The following is a 19633-nucleotide window of genomic DNA, read 5'->3' as shown; positions in this document are numbered from 1 at the left end:
ATAATAATAAATGAATGATCATCCATTTCATACGCTTACTTGACATTCCACGTCTCATTGCAAAACTGGTTTCCCGTTTCTTGAGTGTTCTCTCTTACTGTAGAAAAAAAAGTGTACATAATTGTCGTTGTTTTCGTCGTATACGGTTGCGTTGAGATACTTACGTAGGAAACTGTAACGAAACGAATGTAGGTTGGGATTTGTGCAATTGTGCGTAATTCCAAATTTTTCTATCCGCGCAAGTCTAGAAAATAGGTTTTACATTATTATTTTTTTACATTGCTTTATTAGATTTACCTGAAAAATCTCCTGTTGCGATACTTCCTGTATTTTTATGGATTACACATTGTTATTTGAACTGAGAAAAAAGTGTCAAAGATTTTTTTATTTATTCGAAAAAATTGCAATAAAGCGATAATTTCAGCTTTTGGTTGCATTCCACATTACACGAAGAAAACAAAATCGTATCATGCCCTATGAGATGTCTTGTGCCGCGTAAAATTCTGTAATTGCAGAAAAATTCTCCCAGGTCTAAGCATATAACACTTATATAATTTTGTATCTTTACAATTACAATTTCCGACGACAAACCTAAAATTTTGACGTAATATTTGAAAAATATAGGTATGCTGTTAAATTAGAATGTTGGTACAAAAATAACACTATGATTTGCGGTCTAATGGACATTTTTGCTTGAAATTTTCATGCAAAAACTTTAAAAACACCATGTGCAATTATTGGTGCTTATATCGGAGATCACGGGTGCAGGTGGAAGAAAAAATTGAGCGGAGAACACTTTGAGAACTTAATCACTTCACTGATTCTTGAGAATCACTCTAATTAGAGTCGTAATTGGATCTTAATCATCGCAGAGCAGTTTCTACATAGATCTATGTTCGGACATTTAATCAAGTGTTTTCCAGTCAGTACCTCTGTAATTTATTTTTCTATTTATTATCATAAATTATCATATTCTCTTATTTATTTATTTACTATCACATCATCATCATCATATTATTTATTATTACTAATCTATTTTCTTTCCTCTATTTCTTCTTCATGGATTTTTTTTCGTTTAGGCTTTTTTCTGTACAGTTTCCACCGCTTCTCGGTCTTTTTCTAGATGACCACCGAGTTGAGTAATGTCGCCTGAAATCCCTGAACACTTGAATTTTAGGTTGTTGCTCCGAGAAATCTCGTTACATCCCTCCAACACTCCTCCCGATGTTTTTGTTGCTATTTCGTTTCTCTCAAAAAAAAAAAATGATAAAATGAAAAATATGTTCTTTTTCCTTTCGTTTCCCTCACCCACAATCATAATCTACTAGAACAGGTGAAAAGTAGTTTGAAACTAATCAACTCAACTCATTTCAACAACTCCCCAGAGAAAGAAAGCAAAGTAAGGAAAATAAAAGAAAAAAAATAGTTGTATTCCAGGTGATCAGTGAGTTGATCGATGTCACCTCAAATCGTTGAACTCTTGAATTCTGTGTTGTGTGCTCCGAAGCTCCTTACAGCTCCCAGTCACTCCATGCAACGTTTTTGTCGCTATTTTTTCGTGTTCTATGTCATCATAGAGTTCTACGAAAAAAAAGTAAGTAATAAAAAAAAACAAATATAAAAATATGGAATATGATATGAAATATGATAATATGAATAAATATATGAAGAAAAATATCAAACAAAAATATAATAAAAGATTTTTTTTCTTTCCTTTCCATTCATTTTCCACAATCATCTTCTATTCGAGCCCCTATTCAAAACGTATGGACTTAAATAAAATACTAACTACTAAACTACTATTAACTAATACTAAAAAAAATACTTAAAACGTAAACACTTAAATTAAGTAGTAAAACAACTCAATTAATTTCACGATTCCCGAGAAAAATATAGCAGGGAAAATGAAATTTTAAGAAAATGGTTGTATTCTATGTCATAATTGAGTTGAGTAATGTGACCTGTAATCGTTGAACACTTAAATTTTATGATGTGTGCTCTAAAATGTGTGCGCACACGCACTCGCAGAAAATCTCGTCACATCCCTCTCATTCTTCACTTCACGCACGGTACGGGTTTTTTTTAACTCTTTGCTATTCAACACACACACACAGCAAGCAGAGCACGGCTCGCACAAACATATAGCTGCTGCTGCTCGCTTGCTGCTGCTGCTCGCTGCTGCTGCTCACGCGCCTTCGAGCTGATGCTTGGTGTGCGTGTGTGTGTCCATGATTTCTGATGTTTTACGCTGCAGCAGTGGCGGCAGCGACGGGCACCCGACACGAAAACACGTTTTATTGCCGGCATCGAGCTCTATGGTTGTTGAAGCCGCTGCTGCTGCTGCTGCTGCGCCTGCTATTCTCATCCGTCCAAACCCGGAAATGGGCGCACATGTTGATTAACAAGTGGAAAAAATCAAGAAGCGCATGATTTTTGCAAAGATTATTACCGTGACTAACGTTGACTACAGTTTTTTGGGAATTTTTTCCAGATCTTCTCCCAGTGATAGCGTATCCATCCGTCCAAATCCGAAAATGGGGACATACGTCGATTAGCAAGTGGAAAAGATGAAGAAGCGCATGATTTTGCAAAGATTATTAGCGTGACTAACGCTGGCTACAGTTTTTTTTTTGGGAATTTTCTCCAGATCTTCTCCCAGTGGTAGCGTATCCAGCGTATCCATCCATCCAAATCCGAAAATGGGGACATATGTACGTTGATGAGCAAGTGGAAAAAAAAATCAATCTCTGCATTATATTTGTAGAGATTAGTAGCGTCAACTACAGTTTTCCGGGAAATTTTCGAGATCTTCCTGTAATGCGCGTCGTCTTTTTCGCGTCTCGTCGTCGTCTTCGATCTTTAATAGTAATTTGTTAGTAGTTTATAGCCGTTGAGGAACTATTTTTTCCATGGGTCCATAAATGTAGCTGAAATCGAACAGCCTCGCTTATCCAAAGGAGACTAATTTACAGCAGACCCTCAAATTCTTATTAAAGGGTCAAATTCTTCTCACTCCACGTAGCATTGGAGCATTTTATACAACCTTAATTTCAACGAACGTGAAATGTTACGGTATTTAAAGATCTGCGCTTTTTTATGCGAACTCTAGGAAAGTGAAATTCTAGGAATTTTTATTATTTTCTTTCTATTACGTTTCTCTTCTTCATTTAACAACACAAAAATTAACAGTTAATTCAGTATTTGGTTTTTGAACGAGAATATTTTCGTTATTTTCTCGTTCCAATTTTCTTTTAACGCGTCTGTAGGAATGTGAAAATCGTATGCGGAAGTCACTTTTGGCGGAAAAAAAATTCTGCATATTGCATATTTTTGCCCCTTGCTATGAACGAAGTTCGAATAAAAGTCTTTTAAAGCTAAATATTTTAACAGAAGAACGGCAGGCGTAAATTTCAGGAAGATTATGGAAGAATTCTCTATGATTGGAAATTTTGACGGAATTATTTCATTGAAACTCCATTTTCAAATGCAATATTTTGATTTTTACAACTCACCGAGAAATTCTAAACATTTTTTCTTCATTTTCTCTTCTTTTTTTTGAATTATCCCTTTTTTAGAGGACGATATTAACTACTTTTGCTCTTCTATTTTTTTTTCTTTCACTCAGGAAATATTTCGGAAAATTTTGCAACTGCAATTTGCAATTGGAAACGCTGCTAAAGTTTTTTCTTTACTTCCTTTAATAAAACTCGCATAAAGTTAAATGCAAAAAGAAATCAGAAATCTGCTCATAAATTAGCACCTTAAAAGTGGAGAATTTGATAGAGGTTTAGAAACACTTTTCATTACCGTAATACTCAAATGATTATAGTGCAAAGTCATGCAAAACGCTGATGTGTGCACTTGGTTTTTTTTCGTTCGGCGCCGGCTAGTGCTTGTGCTCGTTCTTTTCCCCAAGGGAAATCCGCAATGACACGTCGTTCACGTTGCAAAACGCTCCGGCAGCAGCTGCCGGAGCGTTTTGCAACTTCTCATTTCTTATTTCTGAGCTACCGTAATTTGCGGTTACGGTAACGTAGCTAGCTGTTATGAAGGAACAGATGTGCGGAACTAGCCTGTTCATATATCTATCTGTGTCTATATGTGTTTTTATATGTGCTAAAAGTTGCAAAAGTGTTGCATTCCTCGATCGGAGCGCGTTTGCAACAACGAATAACGCGCTCGTGTGCATCGATCCCAAAAAACCTGTGTCTGTGCGACGATGGTGGATGGATGGAATTGGCGTCGGCGTCGGCTGCAGCCACCATCGCCTCGGCTGCAAACTTCTGCAAACGGCCGGCTGCTTTGCGTCGGCGGCTCCGCCGGCGATGTCAGCTGACTGGAATCGCGCGCGCATGCGCCCACACTCTCGAATTTGTTCAATGTTTTGTCGTAGTGTCTATGTGCCTAACCTCGCTCCCGTCACATGTCCGCTGATGATGTAGCAATCGTTTTCGCGTTTCGAATCGCTGTGGGGGGTTTTTTTCCCCCTGCAAACACATATAGACACACATGCACCTTTTTACTTCCCCGTTGCTGTTAGTTCCGCATTGTCAAAAAAAATGGTAAAAGGGAAATTTCCGCCTCTACTTGTTCTCAAATGAAAAATGCTGCTGCTACGGATTATTCCATCCGATTTGTGGCCATAATAACAGGACTTTAACAATTCCCTTGAAGTGAAAAATAAGAGACTTTTCAGCACTTTTTACTTCTCTGACGAATTATTATTCTAGTTTTCCTTTTATTTTCCCATCTGTGTGTGTGTTTTTTTCAAAGCATTTGAATTGTTTGCCATTTGGCAACTTGCTCTAGTAGAGTACGATAGTTGGAAAGAAAACGGAAGAGAAAAAACATTTTTTTCCTAAGGGTTAACAAAATAAAGTAGTTACGCTCCTACATAGACTGGTAATTTATTTTATAACATTGCTGAATTTTTTCATACCACATGCATATACACACTCCGCATATCTTTTCGTCTGTTTTTATTTTCTCTTCTCTTTTTTTTCTAAGTCACTCAAGTTAGCTAAATATATCCCATCGATTGGATCGTTTCATCTCTTTTTTTTTTTAACGAAATACATCTTTGTGGTTTATGGGCCGTAGAAATTAATCTCTCCTTCCTCTTGCGCTGGCTGCCTCTTTCCTGACTTCTAGAGATTATTCTATTTTTCTTTGTAAGAACTAATTGGAAAACGTTTTTTTTTTTCTTGCAGCGACAAACTATGTATAACTTCTTTACTTATGAACTCGGAGCCTCTGGCTCGTTTCGACTTTTTTTTTCTTGTCCCATAACTTCTCCTTCTCCACTCTGATCCCCGTTTTCTACTTTTTTTAAAGGATTTTTTTCCTACTACAATACTCTGCATGAACATTGAAAAACCGACGGTGAGTGACGGTGCGGCACCGTCGGCTACCGTCGCCCGTTCAGTACTTCCACAGAAGTGAAGATTTCTTTAAAATCTTTACACAGATGGATTCGACTCGTTGAGATCTATTCAAATATGTATACCATGTAGAACGAATCTATTAAACATGCGGAATAATGCTTGAAAACACCAAAATCATACCTATTTTAACCATTTAGGGGCAATTACAACAGTTTTCGAGGAGGAAATTTATTTTTAGGTGCTGAACAATGTTATGTTCTGTTATTTCTAGAAAGAAGAATGAGTTCCTACCAAATTAAATCATTTGTTCGAATTATTTCTATAATATTAGTCAGAGCTTCGAAAACGGTTTTTTGGGCTTTTGCTGAATTCCAACAACTTTAATACGAGAAATAAATGATAAAAAGTGAATACGTCCCCAGAATAGTGCTTAGAACAACTTATATTTTGACAAGAGGTGAGTTTTTTCGTCTGCTGGTATCAGAAGGTGGGATATAATCCTTCAAAGTTCACAGGTTGCCAATCACAGCAGGAAAAAAATAGTTTGTTGTCAACTTTGAGCATTTATTAATCCTCAAAGAGCTAGGTAGCACAACTTCACCAGGTTTATTTTTGTAGCAGATAAAATATACTACTGTATTTTACTTTAAGAAACTCCGTATATGCGCTTATCTTTTATGCTAGAAGCATCAAAGTAGGTAAGTTCCAGTTTTTTCGCGTAGTGCATGATCTCGTTGTGATTTCCTGGCGTTTTGTTTGGCTATTGAAACCGTGATAACTAGAATCTTTTTCAACTTTTGATTTTACACCAATATCTGAGTTTTCACGGTGTTACACCATGTTTGACTTTTTACTGATTTCCTAGAGCTCGGTCTTTTCTCGCACCTTTGCGAAGGCATAGCGCCTCCCAATCGGGTTACGCATGTCGAACAGTGCAGGACTATGGGGGCGCCATTGCCATACACATGGTGTCACAAGTTCATAGAACGATCACAGCTTGACAATAATGACGTTTATTAAATATCAACCTTAGCAATTAAATATCATCATTAAACACCAGAACACTGAAATCACTATTCGAGATTGTCCGTTTCAAAATCACTTTCCGTTTGACGCCCTTCTAGGATATTTCCTCCATTGCGCTTGATAACTCTTCGCAAACGTCTCTTAATGCCAGCTGCGTATTTTTCACAAGTCTCCGGCGTTAATTTTTCCCAATATGCAAGGATAGAAGATTTCAATTCGCTTATTGTACGAACGCCGCGACGTCTAAATTCCAAAGACAAAGAATAACACCTCATTTGGAAGTTAGCAAAATCAGATAAAATTAAATGGAATTTGGTTAGATAAAATCTTTGTAAAATAATAAAATAATGCCAATTACCTAATATAACTCTTCATGTTACCCCATACTAATTCAATAGGATTCAAATCTGGGGACTCAGCAGGCCAGTTCAATAGCTGGATATTCCATTCTTGAAATTTTTGACGAGTGTAGGAACTCGTATGCGCGGGTGCGTTATCCTGTACAAGACGAGCATATCCTTAAATAGAGAATAACATGAAGAACTCAAACTTTTACATTGTTTGGTTATTATACCTCGATAGCGACTTGATTGAAAGGGGAGATAAAGTCGCTCAATTATACGACAATAATACTCGCTATTCATGCGTGTTTTTCCCGGAAAAATGGCAATTTGTGTTGCACCTCTGCAGGAGATTCCTCCCCACACATGGACTTTGCCAGGGTGCTTTTTGCGGTTGCGAAGTCTCGAGTATGGATCACCATCTCTTGCATAGGAATATTGTGTGGAACAGTCAACTAAAATATTATCAAGATCTACTGAAGTCAAACAAAAAGTCGTAGAAGATCACTTACTTTGTACTGTGCATTCATCAGTGAAAACGCAGTCATAAAATGATTCGTTTATTGCTAACATTTCCTGCGCAAATATCACACGGATTATCTTGTTTTGCTCCCTGATAGTATGGCAATACTTGGTGTTAGTTCTTTTTAACCCAAGATTGGACCGGTATCGTCTTATTTGTGCCGGACTGATGAATATATCCTGCATTTTCAGTGTATCAGCGATTTCTCTACACGTAGTGGAGTTGTTTCTCGAGAATCTTTCTTCTATTAGCGATTTAATATGCTCAAACTGCCCTAAAAACTCAAAAATATTAGTTTTGAAGTTCTCCCTACTCGGAACTCACCGCCATAAACTCGGGGTGTATATTCTTTTTTCTGTTTAGAAGAATAGTTCTCAAAATCATGAATGAAGCGTCTAACTGCATAATAAGTTACAGTTTCATCAATCTGTAAAAGAGTGGATTGCTATCATACAACAAAATGATGAAAAATTTTCTTTCGAAAAGTCACCTTTTTGACTTCTGCAGTTATGAATCTTGTAGATTTTCCCTGACGGCGTAGAGGAAGAATGATGTGCTGGTAATCCATAGTGTAGAAATGATTAGTAATTATCTTTGACCCACACACATATCCATGTTTATGTGACCTTTCGCCTAAGGCGTAAGCTAAAGGACACGCAGGCACATAAATACAAGGCACAAGGTAGTGCTAGTTAATAACTGATATTCCCTAAATGCAGTTTGCTATCGTATTCTTTCGTCAATCTGAGACTGCTGGTGTAGTCTCACGCTCAGATTTGGATGGTGAATTCAAAGTAAATGCCGCAATCAAAGCTCGCTGGGAATGCCGATGGTATGCGGCAAAGGTAATTCACATCATTTCATACTGATTTGAAAATAGATGATTCTTGAGAAATTTGATTTTTCATATAATTTTTCACAGATTCTATTTATTGGGTCGAAGAGGCTTTGTGAATCGAAAGTAGATTTTGTGACCACATCTGGTAATATTGTTGAAGACAATTTTGATATTAGCCGATCCCAAAGCGGTTCACCCATTGAATCAAGAAGGTTGGCTTCGTAGCCTAGAGCACTCACGTTAAATTCATATTATACGTTTACTTTTGGTGTTTAAATTTAGCGATTCGCCAGAGAGCAGCGAAATATTGGCTATGGAGCGATTTAGAAACGAAGTGATTGCGAGGGTGAATAATCTTCAAAACAGAATGCTCGCACCATCTTTTGAATTTGATATGCGGTCGCAGTTGCAGTCCTTAAAAGTGGAATTGCGCGAGCTGAAAGAGCTTCTCCGCAACATATTTATTAGATTACCGCCACCACCGATAACAGGTACTTGCATCTCTCTACTTTACTGCAATATACTACTATAAAAAACAGAAATTTTTAAGAGGAGTTACGATACGACTTTGTGTCTCAAAAAAATGTTGAGATGATAAAGCGGCAAAAAAAGGGTAACAAGAATTTGTTCGCATTGGCTCTCGAGAAAGAAGTCTACGTGGATCTGAAAGCAGATCTAGTGGTTCCCGTTGAGAGGCGCAACAGCTGCGACAGAGTTGAATTCATAAAAGAGATAAGTTTTCAGTGTTGTTGTCTAATCATTACTTCCATCCAGTGTTTATGTTTTAAGCGCTCTTTAAATATTACTTGGTTCCCGAGAAATGTCAAGTGGAAGTATGGAAGAGTGCGCGAGACGCGATGAACAGCCGCGTAAGGAGAACACGTAAGAAGCTGCGGTCTGCTGATGATCTGAGTTCAAATGGATTAAGCAGTAGCAGTGGATGGAGCGGAGACGCTCGTGGATCGGAGAGATCCGAGACCAACTTTGATATATACGAGTTTGATGATGACATCTTTTGCTAAGCTTAGTTTTCTGATTCTAACTGAGATTTATTTAGATTATGTAAAGTTCTATTTAGATTGATATTTAATAAACGTCATTATTGTCAAGCTGTGATCGTTCTATGAACTTGTGACACCATGTGTATGGCAATGGCGCCCCCATAGTCCTGCACTGTTCGACATGCGTAACCCGATTGGGAGGCGCTATGCCTTCGCAAAGGTGCGAGAAAAGACCGAGCTCTAGGAAATCAGTAAAAAGTCAAACATGGTGTAACACCGTGAAAACTCAGATATTGGTGTAAAATCAAAAGTTGAAAAAGATTCTAGTTATCACGGTTTCAATAGCCAAACAAAACGCCAGGAAATCACAACGAGATCATGCACTACGCGAAAAAACTGGAACTTACCTACTTTGATGCTTCTAGCATAAAAGATAAGCGCATATACGGAGTTTCTTAAAGTAAAATACAGTAGTATATTTTATCTGCTACAAAAATAAACCTGGTGAAGTTGTGCTACCTAGCTCTTTGAGGATTAATAAATGCTCAAAGTTGACAACAAACTATTTTTTTCCTGCTGTGATTGGCAACCTGTGAACTTTGAAGGATTATATCCCACCTTCTGATACCAGCAGACGAAAAAAACTCACCTCTTGTCAAAATATAAGTTGTTCTAAGCACTATTCTGGGGACGTATTCACTTTTTATCATTTATTTCTCGTATTAAAGTTGTTGGAATTCAGCAAAAGCCCAAAAAACCGTTTTCGAAGCTCTGACTAATATTATAGAAATAATTCGAACAAATGATTTAATTTGGTAGGAACTCATTCTTCTTTCTAGAAATAACAGAACATAACATTGTTCAGCACCTAAAAATAAATTTCCTCCTCGAAAACTGTTGTAATTGCCCCTAAATGGTTAAAATAGGTATGATTTTGGTGTTTTCAAGCATTATTCCGCATGTTTAATAGATTCGTTCTACATGGTATACATATTTGAATAGATCTCAACGAGTCGAATCCATCTGTGTAAAGATTTTAAAGAAATCTTCACTTCTGTGGAAGTACTGAACGGGCGACGGTAGCCGACGGTGCCGCACCGTCACTCACCGTCGGTTTTTCAATGTTCATGCAGAGTATTGTAGATTAGAGATCCTTCGAAATGTGCCTAATATTTCAATATAAAGGTGCACGCAGTGTAATTCAATACTTGTCGTCTTTAAAAAGTGATGTTTATTTGTTTACATTTCTATATATATATATATATAAGATTATGGACGTATGATATGTAAGGACAATCCTAGAACCTCCAGAGCGTTTTTTCATTCGTGTAGAAACGAGGATGTCAAGGGTTTCTGGCAAACTTTTTGATTTTCACCATGCCGTCAATGAACGGTGTAAGCGTCTTATCTTCTGAGCTGTTTTTGAGTGTTTATGTCAAAGGAATGTCACGAGGTTTAAGGACTTTAGTGTTACACATTGGTATGGACCCAAGTGCAAACTTTAATGCAAGTACATTTGCGATACTGACGACTTACAAGAGCTGGATGGGATGAATGGAAGGGAGTGAATGAACGAACTACGAATGAATGAATGAATGAATGAATGAATGAATGAATGAATGAATGAATGAATGAATGAATGAATGAAGGAAGGAAGGAAGGAATGAATGAATGAGAAAGGATGAAGTTGGTTGAACTGAGAAATTGTGTCTGTTTGTTGCTGAAAGTAAGCAAAACGCAGACGAAAACAACGAGCTCAAGCGTCGTCGACTAGCGACGACGAGTAAAGCAGCGGTTGCGTTCCAAAATAATTAAATTTACTCTCTTATCATATTTTTTTTCTTCGGAAAAAAAAACTCGTTGACTTAAAAAAAAGGTCTTCTTTATTCAAAAAAAAGCATTTTTAAAGAAAAAAGCCTTCATTGAACTATAACTCTCAGGAAAATCCGCTTTTTTTAGAATTTTTGATGAAATAATGGTTTTGGAAATATTTTCCGGGAGATCTTTCCTTCCACTCAGCCAAACATTCGACATTTTCTTTTCCATTTCTGGAAAAACTTACATTTTTATTCTCCTATAGACATACTCGCGACTTCCAATAGGCGTTACATCCAATGGCAACTGATTATGATTATTTTTGCAAATGTGAAGTTGTTCGTTCATGAATAGGTTTCCATTAATATCCGTATTAGTTGTGCATATGTATTTTTCTACTTTGTTTATCGCAGTTGTGAATACTGTAGCTGAAAATTTCTGCAGAGTGATAGCCACTAAAAATAGTGATCTCGTCATCTCATAATAAATCATGACACCACTACATAAATTATTCATTACTGCATAGTAATTTTTTCGGGAATTTCCCGACTGAGTACCCATGTTTTTGCAGTTTTTTTTTGCGGTTGCGAAGCCGGTGAATAGTTTCATCCATAGTTTCATTCTCGGGTTTTTTTTTTTAAAAACACTTTTGCCGATCAAATGCACCTTCAGATTCTGAAGTGTTCTCTCAGAGCTGCCTTGATGTTCTACTCAATGTTTTCTTTAATTAAAAAATGCTTATTATTTCCATGGATGTTGTGAAATTTCTGGAATTTTTCCTTCAGATCGCTTTGAAAAATTCAGCCAAATATTCAGAAAATCCATCCTATTCTAGATTTTACCTTGATTACCAAACTGTTCTTCGTTCATACTCCAGATTTTCTCGGTTGTTTGGGAGAATTCAAGAGAATTTGATCTACGCAGCTTCTTTCCCTCCTGATTTCTGTCTACAAATGAAAATGTGTACAGGATGAGATTTCAAATCACACTGCTCAAATTATCGTTTTGATCGCTTCTTTTTCACCGGAAAACCGGAAAATTTCTGGAAAAGGTCTCTGGAATTCCAGCTGACATTACATATTAATCCAGAGGATTAAGGAAGTTCTGAAGTGATTTGTGTGTGAGTGAAACTGAATGGACAGCTCGCTTGGATCAGAAATGGCTTCCCTTAAAAACATATGTTTGTCCGCGCTGAACCAATCATCACGCGCTAATCCTGACAAATTTGTAGACGTTTTCTTTTTTTTCGTAAAAGCTTGAGATAACGTCTATCTTTTACAAAAGAGACTACTTCATATCCTCAGTGAAAGTGAATAATTTCAAATTACCGTAGTCTCCTGTTCAATTATTCAATGTGGAAATAGTTTTTCTTTGTAGTATCAGCTGCTGCTACTTCATTGCTGAAAAACGATGCATAAATTTCCTCGACTTTCCCTGGACAGCATTTTCCGGAAGTTTCAAAATTTATTTTAATTTCCACCCGTTTACTTTACACAGCACAAAAATCACTAATGAGTGTCCCATCTACATATTGTAGTAGTAAATCCTTGAACCAATTGATAATCGAAGCTTGGGTCCATCAATAATTCCCATAAAGGACAACGTCATTCAATGTTTTCATAGAGTTCTCAAAATACAGTGAACAGTTACAGTACACCTGTACATACATCGATACATACATATATGTCATCGATTTTTGAAGCGGGGAAAAGAAAAATCGCAAATTTCTCTCCGTTGCAATGGTTGCAATTCGTTTAGAGACGATAACATTGTTGCAGACAGCAGCTATCAATTTGCTACCGTATCGAAATCGATGAAAAAAGCACGTGTCCCGACGTTTGTTGTGTCTGGTCGAGTCGAGTTTACCGTAGACCGCCGAATGTCAAACAATTCTGTCTGGCAGTAATCGGTTGAGATAAAAATATGATCGGTGGATAGGGGTTCAACGAAATGTTACACAAAATGGAGAGGAAAAAAAAACAAAAAAAAAGGAGAGGAAAAAGAAACGAAAGTACATGGATTCAGCTGACTTTCTTACACGTATATTATACATTTATATTGCTATTCATCTGTATATTACTATTATTACTATTTTACGATTATATATGTATATATATACAATTAACGATTGACTACTATACATACATATATCTATATTACACATATATTATATATTATACTCATTATTATATATATTATACATATATGAGTTATACACATTATTTTTCGAGCACTTCAGGCAATTTACTGTACGAAACTTGCTGCAGAAATTCCAAAAGGACCGGAAGTTTTGAACAAACACTAAAATTGAACTTTTTATTATGTTTCGTTAGATATTTGCTCTGCTGCAGAACAGCTGTGTCCTTGAATTTTTCGCTTTGTTTATCACTTGCTGTCAACTTTGTTCCAGTTTCAGAGCTGTGGGCGTAATTGTTCTTTTACTTTTTTCTCATTTTCTTCCTCTAAACCTCTAAAATTTAGCGAATTAGAGAGAAATTGAAAAAAAGGGGATTCAGAGAAATATTCTGAGGACTGGAATGTTCTACAGGCACCTACATATGTATCTGTAGATATGCGTCAGTTATAGGATTATTTTTACTTTACTGACTCTATAAGAGTAACAGCGGGAGCAGATAAAGTACAACTATAAAGTATAGAGTAAGTAAAGGTTGAACTGCTCAGTGCTTCTCCGATTTCCCCGTTTTACGACAATTACGCGTACGTAAAGAAAACGTAACGTGATACGTCGTACTCGGAAATCAATATTTTGGAAAAGAGTCCTTGAAACGTGATTTTGCTGAAGTGTAAGATTTAATTTGCAACAACACCTGTTACAAAACGATAATCGAATCTTGGCGCCGTGCCAACGCTTTTTTCATCCAACGCTAATTAATACGTGGAAACGGTTGCTCGACACAGTTCGTTATTCCATCTTCGTTTCTATCGACCCGAATCGATCCGTTGATTGATCCCGGATTGATTGATCCGGTTCAATATTTCAGTCAACTTCGTTCACCACGTTTTGTCGAGCAGGTTGCTGGCACTCAACCACGAGGCCTGCACCCATACACACCACCACCAATCCTGAGCCCAATGCGTAACGGTTCAGGACTTTTTTGGCAGATTGCCAAGAATCTTGGACATCCCTCTCAGGTATCTATGTTGACATTCTGCGGTCTATGTGTATATGTCGAGAATATGGAGGCTGCGATCGAGAAAATTGATATTTCCAGGCTGCTCCTTCGACATGTAGCAGAGATGCGCAGAACGGTCATGCGCCAGGTACCGTATGACACCAATTTTTATCGATTAATTTTTATTGAAATCAGTAGAAGTGATACGGCTGCCAGTGTTCCTGTGGACATTTGCACATCTGCAGAACTTCCACATTCATTATTTTATTTGTTTTTTGCAATTTTTTTACGCATCGACTGCAATTTCTGGAATTATAGTTGGGAATTAATTTACCGATCAATTACTATATTGATCTGCATTCGATTTTTTTGTCGCTCATATCGATCGAAGCGATGCTTCTTGTGTTGCTTTGGTGGTTCTAATTTTACAAGAATTTTTTGCCTCTATGACGTCATCAGGAATGGAATTAACTTGGAAAATCACAAGATTCTCAAGGTTTTCTATCAGGATTTACTTTTGCAGTTATTCTAATACTAATCTCTTTTAAGTTGTGTTCTTAATTAATTTTTTCCTCAAAATTTCATAGAGTTTTTTTTCTCAATAGCTTGCTTTTTTCTTTTATGGATTTCAAAATTCCTTAATATTTACTACCCAGCGAATTACTTTGTTTTGGACATTATTTTTTGAAAGAAAAAATTCCAGCCGTATTGCTGACACTTAAGTTCAAATATGTGTCCCGTCGTGTTTTTCAAAGACTTCAACTCGCTTTCTTGCAAAAAAAATCCTACCATAACAGCCAAAAAAATAGCTGATGGATTTCTTTTTCACATCTCACGTCATCGTTTAAGGTTACCTTGGAAAAATTCCTTGTAGAATCAAAAATTACGCTAACATTTACATTATCACCTAGCCGAGAATTTCGCTCGGTTGCTCTTCATTCGTGTTATCGATTAGATCGAATCGATTCGAATTCGAATTTTCAGTGGAAGATCACGATATGAGTGACGATTCGCCCGGTTTGCGCATCGTCGACGAAGGTGCGGGGCCGAGCGATGCGAACGGTGGCGGTGGCGGCGGTGGCGGCGGCAGAAACGGCGACGTCACATTGACGTCATCCACTGAGAACGCACATCCTGCACGAAAGAATGGTTTTATTTGCAGCCAGGTCAGTCAGGGGAATTCGTGGACGAAAATCAATATATTGATTTTTACTATTAACTTGTTCCTTTTAGGCCACTTTTGCTGATGAATTGGAAGCACTACGCAAAATCTCCTACGCTTCTACCGCATCGTCAACAAGGTGTTGTACAACTCTTTAATTATCCAAAAATTCAATACGCTACAGTAATCGTTTCTAGATCAGCTGAAGAGATCCTCCGGAAGCATTCAATGGATCCAGATGAGTATCTACGAAAAGCATCATGCATATCTGATTACTACTATGATGTACCAATCGATACTCGGCCTAAAATGAGCGATGCGATACCGTAAGCTTAGATGCTCAGGAGGATAACGAACGCTCATTCAAACGTTTGAAATTCTCTCTTTTTTTTTGTAGGCACATAAATATCGGTCGTGAATATCAGGCTCGAGTTCGGAAATGGAACGATAGAAAGGTAAGGGATACGGTTTGGGATTTTCTCTTGATTTTGCCAAAAGAACTGCCCATCATTTGCAGAATAAAAGAAAATTGAATATTTCCACTTCTTCGTCAATAAATTTCCATAAAACTTACGTTTTGTTCGTTCTTTAAAAATGAATAAGTTTCCGTCATTTTCTGGATCGGCAGTTCTTGCTAAGACCTTCTTTAAGGAGTAAAAAAAGCTTACCTTTTTGCAAATTGAAGCAATCAAAAGAAAAACTGCTTCGAAAATTTCCATAATTTTTTCAAAGTCCAGTTCGATAAAACTATACATTTACCGGAGTTTTGCACTGCTGTTTGGATCAGAGTAAATTTCAAAAAAAAATGTAACAATGCCCCTGCCCTGTAATCCGTACCGACAATACTTTTATTTATTTACGTATTTAGGCAAAGCTTAACATATCTAAACAAACAAAATAATAAGTGAGAGTTGGAATAACACATTGTGGACGAGCAGATAATCACTTAATGACAAAAATAAACAAGAAATAGAATTTTTTTTTGTTTTCGCCTTCATTGATCTCTCTAAAATATTTTTTAAAAACAAGCACAAAATAGAAAGGTGCTGATTGACTCGATAATAATCACTATTTCCTGATTCCTTCAAAATCAGAATTCAAAATCAGCTCTTCAAAATTCCCCCAGAAGAAAAATTGTCTTTTTTTTCAGAACACCTATTTCTAGGATTTTCTATTTTATCACCTATATTTTTACTACTAATGAGTAAAATAATGAGAATAATAAATAAATAAATAGAATATGTAGGTAATAAATAGTGAGAATCTTGAGCTGGGAACCACATTGATGAATTCCGCGAGAGAAAATGTATTTAAATGTTTCAAATGATATTCTAGTCCAACGCCACCTTATTTTCGCCACATATTCGCTCCAAACACACGTTCCGTATAAGTAAATTATCTATTAGATTGGATTATTTGTTGAGAATAATTGAAAACAACCAGCTGACAGTCATTCGTGAAGTTATTTCCACATTTATTGTTATTTCTCGGCGAAAGGTTCGTTCAGTCAGAAGTACAGTGCTCGCTGCACACTCGCTTCACACCACATGAGTGTATCTTTTATGGAAATTTGATTAATTAAAGGATATAGTCGGTTTCAACTCCGATATTAATTTCTAACCTTAACTACGCATTCTATGATCTGATTCTGGTTATTTTTCGCTCATCGCACCTGATCAATAATTTTGAGTATACAGGAAAAACTATCGTATAATCTAGATTTTTCCTTCATCATCTTTTCCGAATGAAAATAAATATTAGTTTTTAATCATTAAATCAGTAGTCAGTAGAAATTCATTCCTAATCAGTAAATCAGTAAACTTTTTAATTTTTCACTGCGGCACAGCCTTGATAAGAAATCGCATACATTTCTTCCGCAAAATCAGTGCATGCAACCAACAACAAATGTGGATTAAGTCAACCCAAGTTATTTTGTTTAGATTGAATTCTACCGTTTCCTGAGTTTGTGGATTTTTTGCACGCAAGCTGAAGAAGTCTCATAAAATAAAAGTGAAAAAGAGCGAAATTCTTGTGTCGAACTTTAATAATACCATTTTTAACAAAAATGATCGTTTTACAAGCCGTTTTGCGTACATGAACGAGTAAATGAATGAATGAGTGAGTGAGTGAATGAACGAATGAGTGAATGAATGATTGGATGAATGAATGAATGAATGAATGAATGAATGAATGAATGAATGAATGAATGAATGAATGAATGAATGAATGAATGAATGAATGAATGAATGAATGAATGGGCAAAACATGATAGTCTAGTACGAGGACGAAAGGGTGAGGGGAACATTAAAATAAAAAGAATTTTGCCCATGTTCAACTGTCCTTGAATCTTAGCATGTTGAATACGTAGCTTTTTTATTGATTTGTTTTATTTACTTCTTTTTGTTAATAAAAAACAGAATTTTGTTCCAAAAATCGAGTTTTTGCTTAAATATTGCAAGTTTTTTCTGGAATTTTTCTTCTTAAATATCAGTAGTTTTGTGGAATATTCGCACTTCCCACAAATGCTACGTAGATAACTGGTCGAGGTCGATTATATCAAGTGAAAGCTGGAAATTTAAGCAGGTCCTTATCCAGCAGGAACTTAAGATTCTGAGATAAGATGATGAATCCACGGGTACCTGCTGCAGGAACCGTGAGAATTCATAAATATTTAAACACATTAGGGTAGATACAAAAACAATTATACTAGGACAAGTTGCTAGTATAATTCTAATTTTTTCTCGTTTACAGCGGATGGTTTTTTTTTTCCAAATTAGTAAACAGCATATACAAAATGATCTCTACAATAAGTGTTTGGTTTCTGATCTTTTACCTTTTTCCTAGCGGTTCGTACACCATGTGAACTCATTGTTATGCAGCCAGGTACCGTGAGAATTCATAAATATTTAAACTATCGCATTTAGATCCATGATTCTGAACTCGAAGCGATCGAAGACCGCGATGAAATTGTTTTCTCACCTGAAATTCTCCGTGACATCGAGAAGGATCAAAGTAAGTCCACAAATAACAACCGATTTTAACATCGTGGTAGGACTACAGTACCCAATTTACGGTAATTCATAGATTATTGTAATTTTAGTTGAAGCCTTTGAACTGTTGGCATGCAGTCAAGCTATTCCACGGCCTGGACGAAATAAAGTGAGCCAGTCGTTCGAGTATACTGAAAAATTCGAAATACTTTAGTACCTTCATTGATTTATTGATTTATTTTTTCAGGAGCTCGCATTACATTTGTTAATGGAGAACAAGGGGAATATTGAAGCGGCTGTTGCTGATCTTCTTCGATCGGACACGTTGGATTGGGAACAGTATCAAATTATTTATGGTTCCACCTATTTGGATAGCACTCAGTGGACGCCAGAGGAGGTGAACGCATTCCAAGATGCTATCTACAAGACCGAAAAAGATTTCCATCAAGTTGCACAGGAGGTACGTGATTACACCGCGGCGGGCGATTATTCGATTAACCGGTGTAACCGCATTATCGTATTTAAGCTGCCCAGTAAAACTGTTAGAGAATGTGTGGAATTCTACTATACATGGAAGAAAGCATGTCCGGATGATTACCGTAAGCTGCGAAATTTGAGACGGAAACGGCAATTGTTGGAGTTGAATTTGCAACAGGTAGGAAATTTAGCCAAGTTTATCCTTAACCATTTATTGAGTATGGATTTTTCCGAATGTAGAGTCTGTAAGTAAACGAGCTAATTTCTTTTCGTCTGCAAAGAATAGGAAAGAAATACTCCCTTTTATTCAGAAAAAAATACTAAAAAGATAATAAAATTTTTCAATTTTTGCACAAGTATTATTTTCAATTGCATTTTCGGAAACATTTTCTAGAGGATTTTTTAAGGTTTTAGTTAGGTTAGGATTTTAAAACAATTTTTCTAAACTTAAAAATTGTTCTTGAATGTGAATAATCTCTCATGTAAATCTAGTCGTTTTCTCAGATGGATGAAGGTGCTCCGGCGAAAAAAGTGTCAGTGGACGAGAACGTCTCCTCGGATGCTGAATCCGATGCGACTGCACCATCCTACTGCGGACAAGACCTGTTTGAGCTACGTGGACGAACCGGAAGCTTGTCAGTTTCCTTTTTTTCTATTTTTCTTTAAAACATTATTTTTCTTTTTGATATAATATGCCTATTTATAATTGATTCCATGGAACCTGCAGAAGTTCACACCCGATTTTTTTTCTTTTCTATGAAATTTGTTCGGATTTTGCTGCAAAGCATTTCTTTCTTGCGTTTCCTTTGAAAAAAAAACCTCTACTGAACGTGTGAACTAGGAAATCGCCAATGAAAAATAATACTAGTAATAATAATATGAAAAATATGAAAAATACTTATGAAAAGTACTGCTATTACCACCACCAATAATAATAATAAT

General features: G+C 36.5%; 2 protein-coding genes across 8 annotated transcripts in view; one reads left to right on the top strand and one right to left on the bottom strand.

The window, feature by feature from the left end:
- Nucleotides 1-19633, top strand: part of RB195_013318 (uncharacterized protein) — a gene marked incomplete at both ends in the record, with an annotated part of 105680 nt that overhangs the window by 81969 nt on the left and 4078 nt on the right. For 3 of the 6 annotated variants that reach the window (XM_064203077.1, XM_064203076.1, XM_064203078.1), the window contains 11 exons: nt 13931-14081; nt 14162-14210; nt 15047-15228; nt 15296-15363; nt 15422-15550; nt 15622-15679; nt 18149-18236; nt 18325-18383; nt 18462-18674; nt 18741-18869; nt 19196-19326. In XM_064203077.1, coding sequence (XP_064058954.1) covers nt 13931-14081; nt 14162-14210; nt 15047-15228; nt 15296-15363; nt 15422-15550; nt 15622-15679; nt 18149-18236; nt 18325-18383; nt 18462-18674; nt 18741-18869; nt 19196-19326 — 1257 coding nt within the window. Of the gene's footprint in view, nt 1-2254; nt 2403-7987; nt 8120-8196; nt 8325-8394; nt 8604-8662; nt 8849-8901; nt 9008-13930; nt 14082-14161; nt 14211-15046; nt 15229-15295; nt 15364-15421; nt 15551-15621; nt 15680-18148; nt 18237-18324; nt 18384-18461; nt 18675-18740; nt 18870-19195; nt 19327-19633 lie in introns of those variants that run through there. The other 3 variants (XM_064203073.1, XM_064203079.1, XM_064203074.1) reach the window with 3 other exon arrangements.
- Nucleotides 6458-7842, bottom strand: RB195_013319 (uncharacterized protein; the record flags this gene model as incomplete). 2 transcript variants are annotated; one of them, XM_064203080.1, is made up of 6 exons in its annotated part: nt 6458-6653; nt 6769-6928; nt 6985-7206; nt 7264-7548; nt 7599-7701; nt 7765-7842. In XM_064203080.1, 6 exons carry the CDS (start codon nt 7840-7842, stop codon nt 6458-6460), a joined length of 1044 nt encoding a protein of 347 aa, XP_064058959.1. The 2 variants fall into 2 exon arrangements, with proteins under 2 accessions (XP_064058959.1, XP_064058960.1); XM_064203081.1 differs by lacking the exons at nt 7599-7701; nt 7765-7842 and having other exon boundaries at nt 7093-7206; nt 7264-7324.

Source organism: Necator americanus, chromosome V (assembly GCF_031761385.1).
Source record: "Necator americanus strain Aroian chromosome V, whole genome shotgun sequence".
Classification (NCBI taxonomy): Eukaryota; Metazoa; Nematoda; class Chromadorea; order Rhabditida; family Ancylostomatidae; genus Necator; species Necator americanus.
This window is presented reverse-complemented; position numbering and strand designations above follow the sequence as displayed.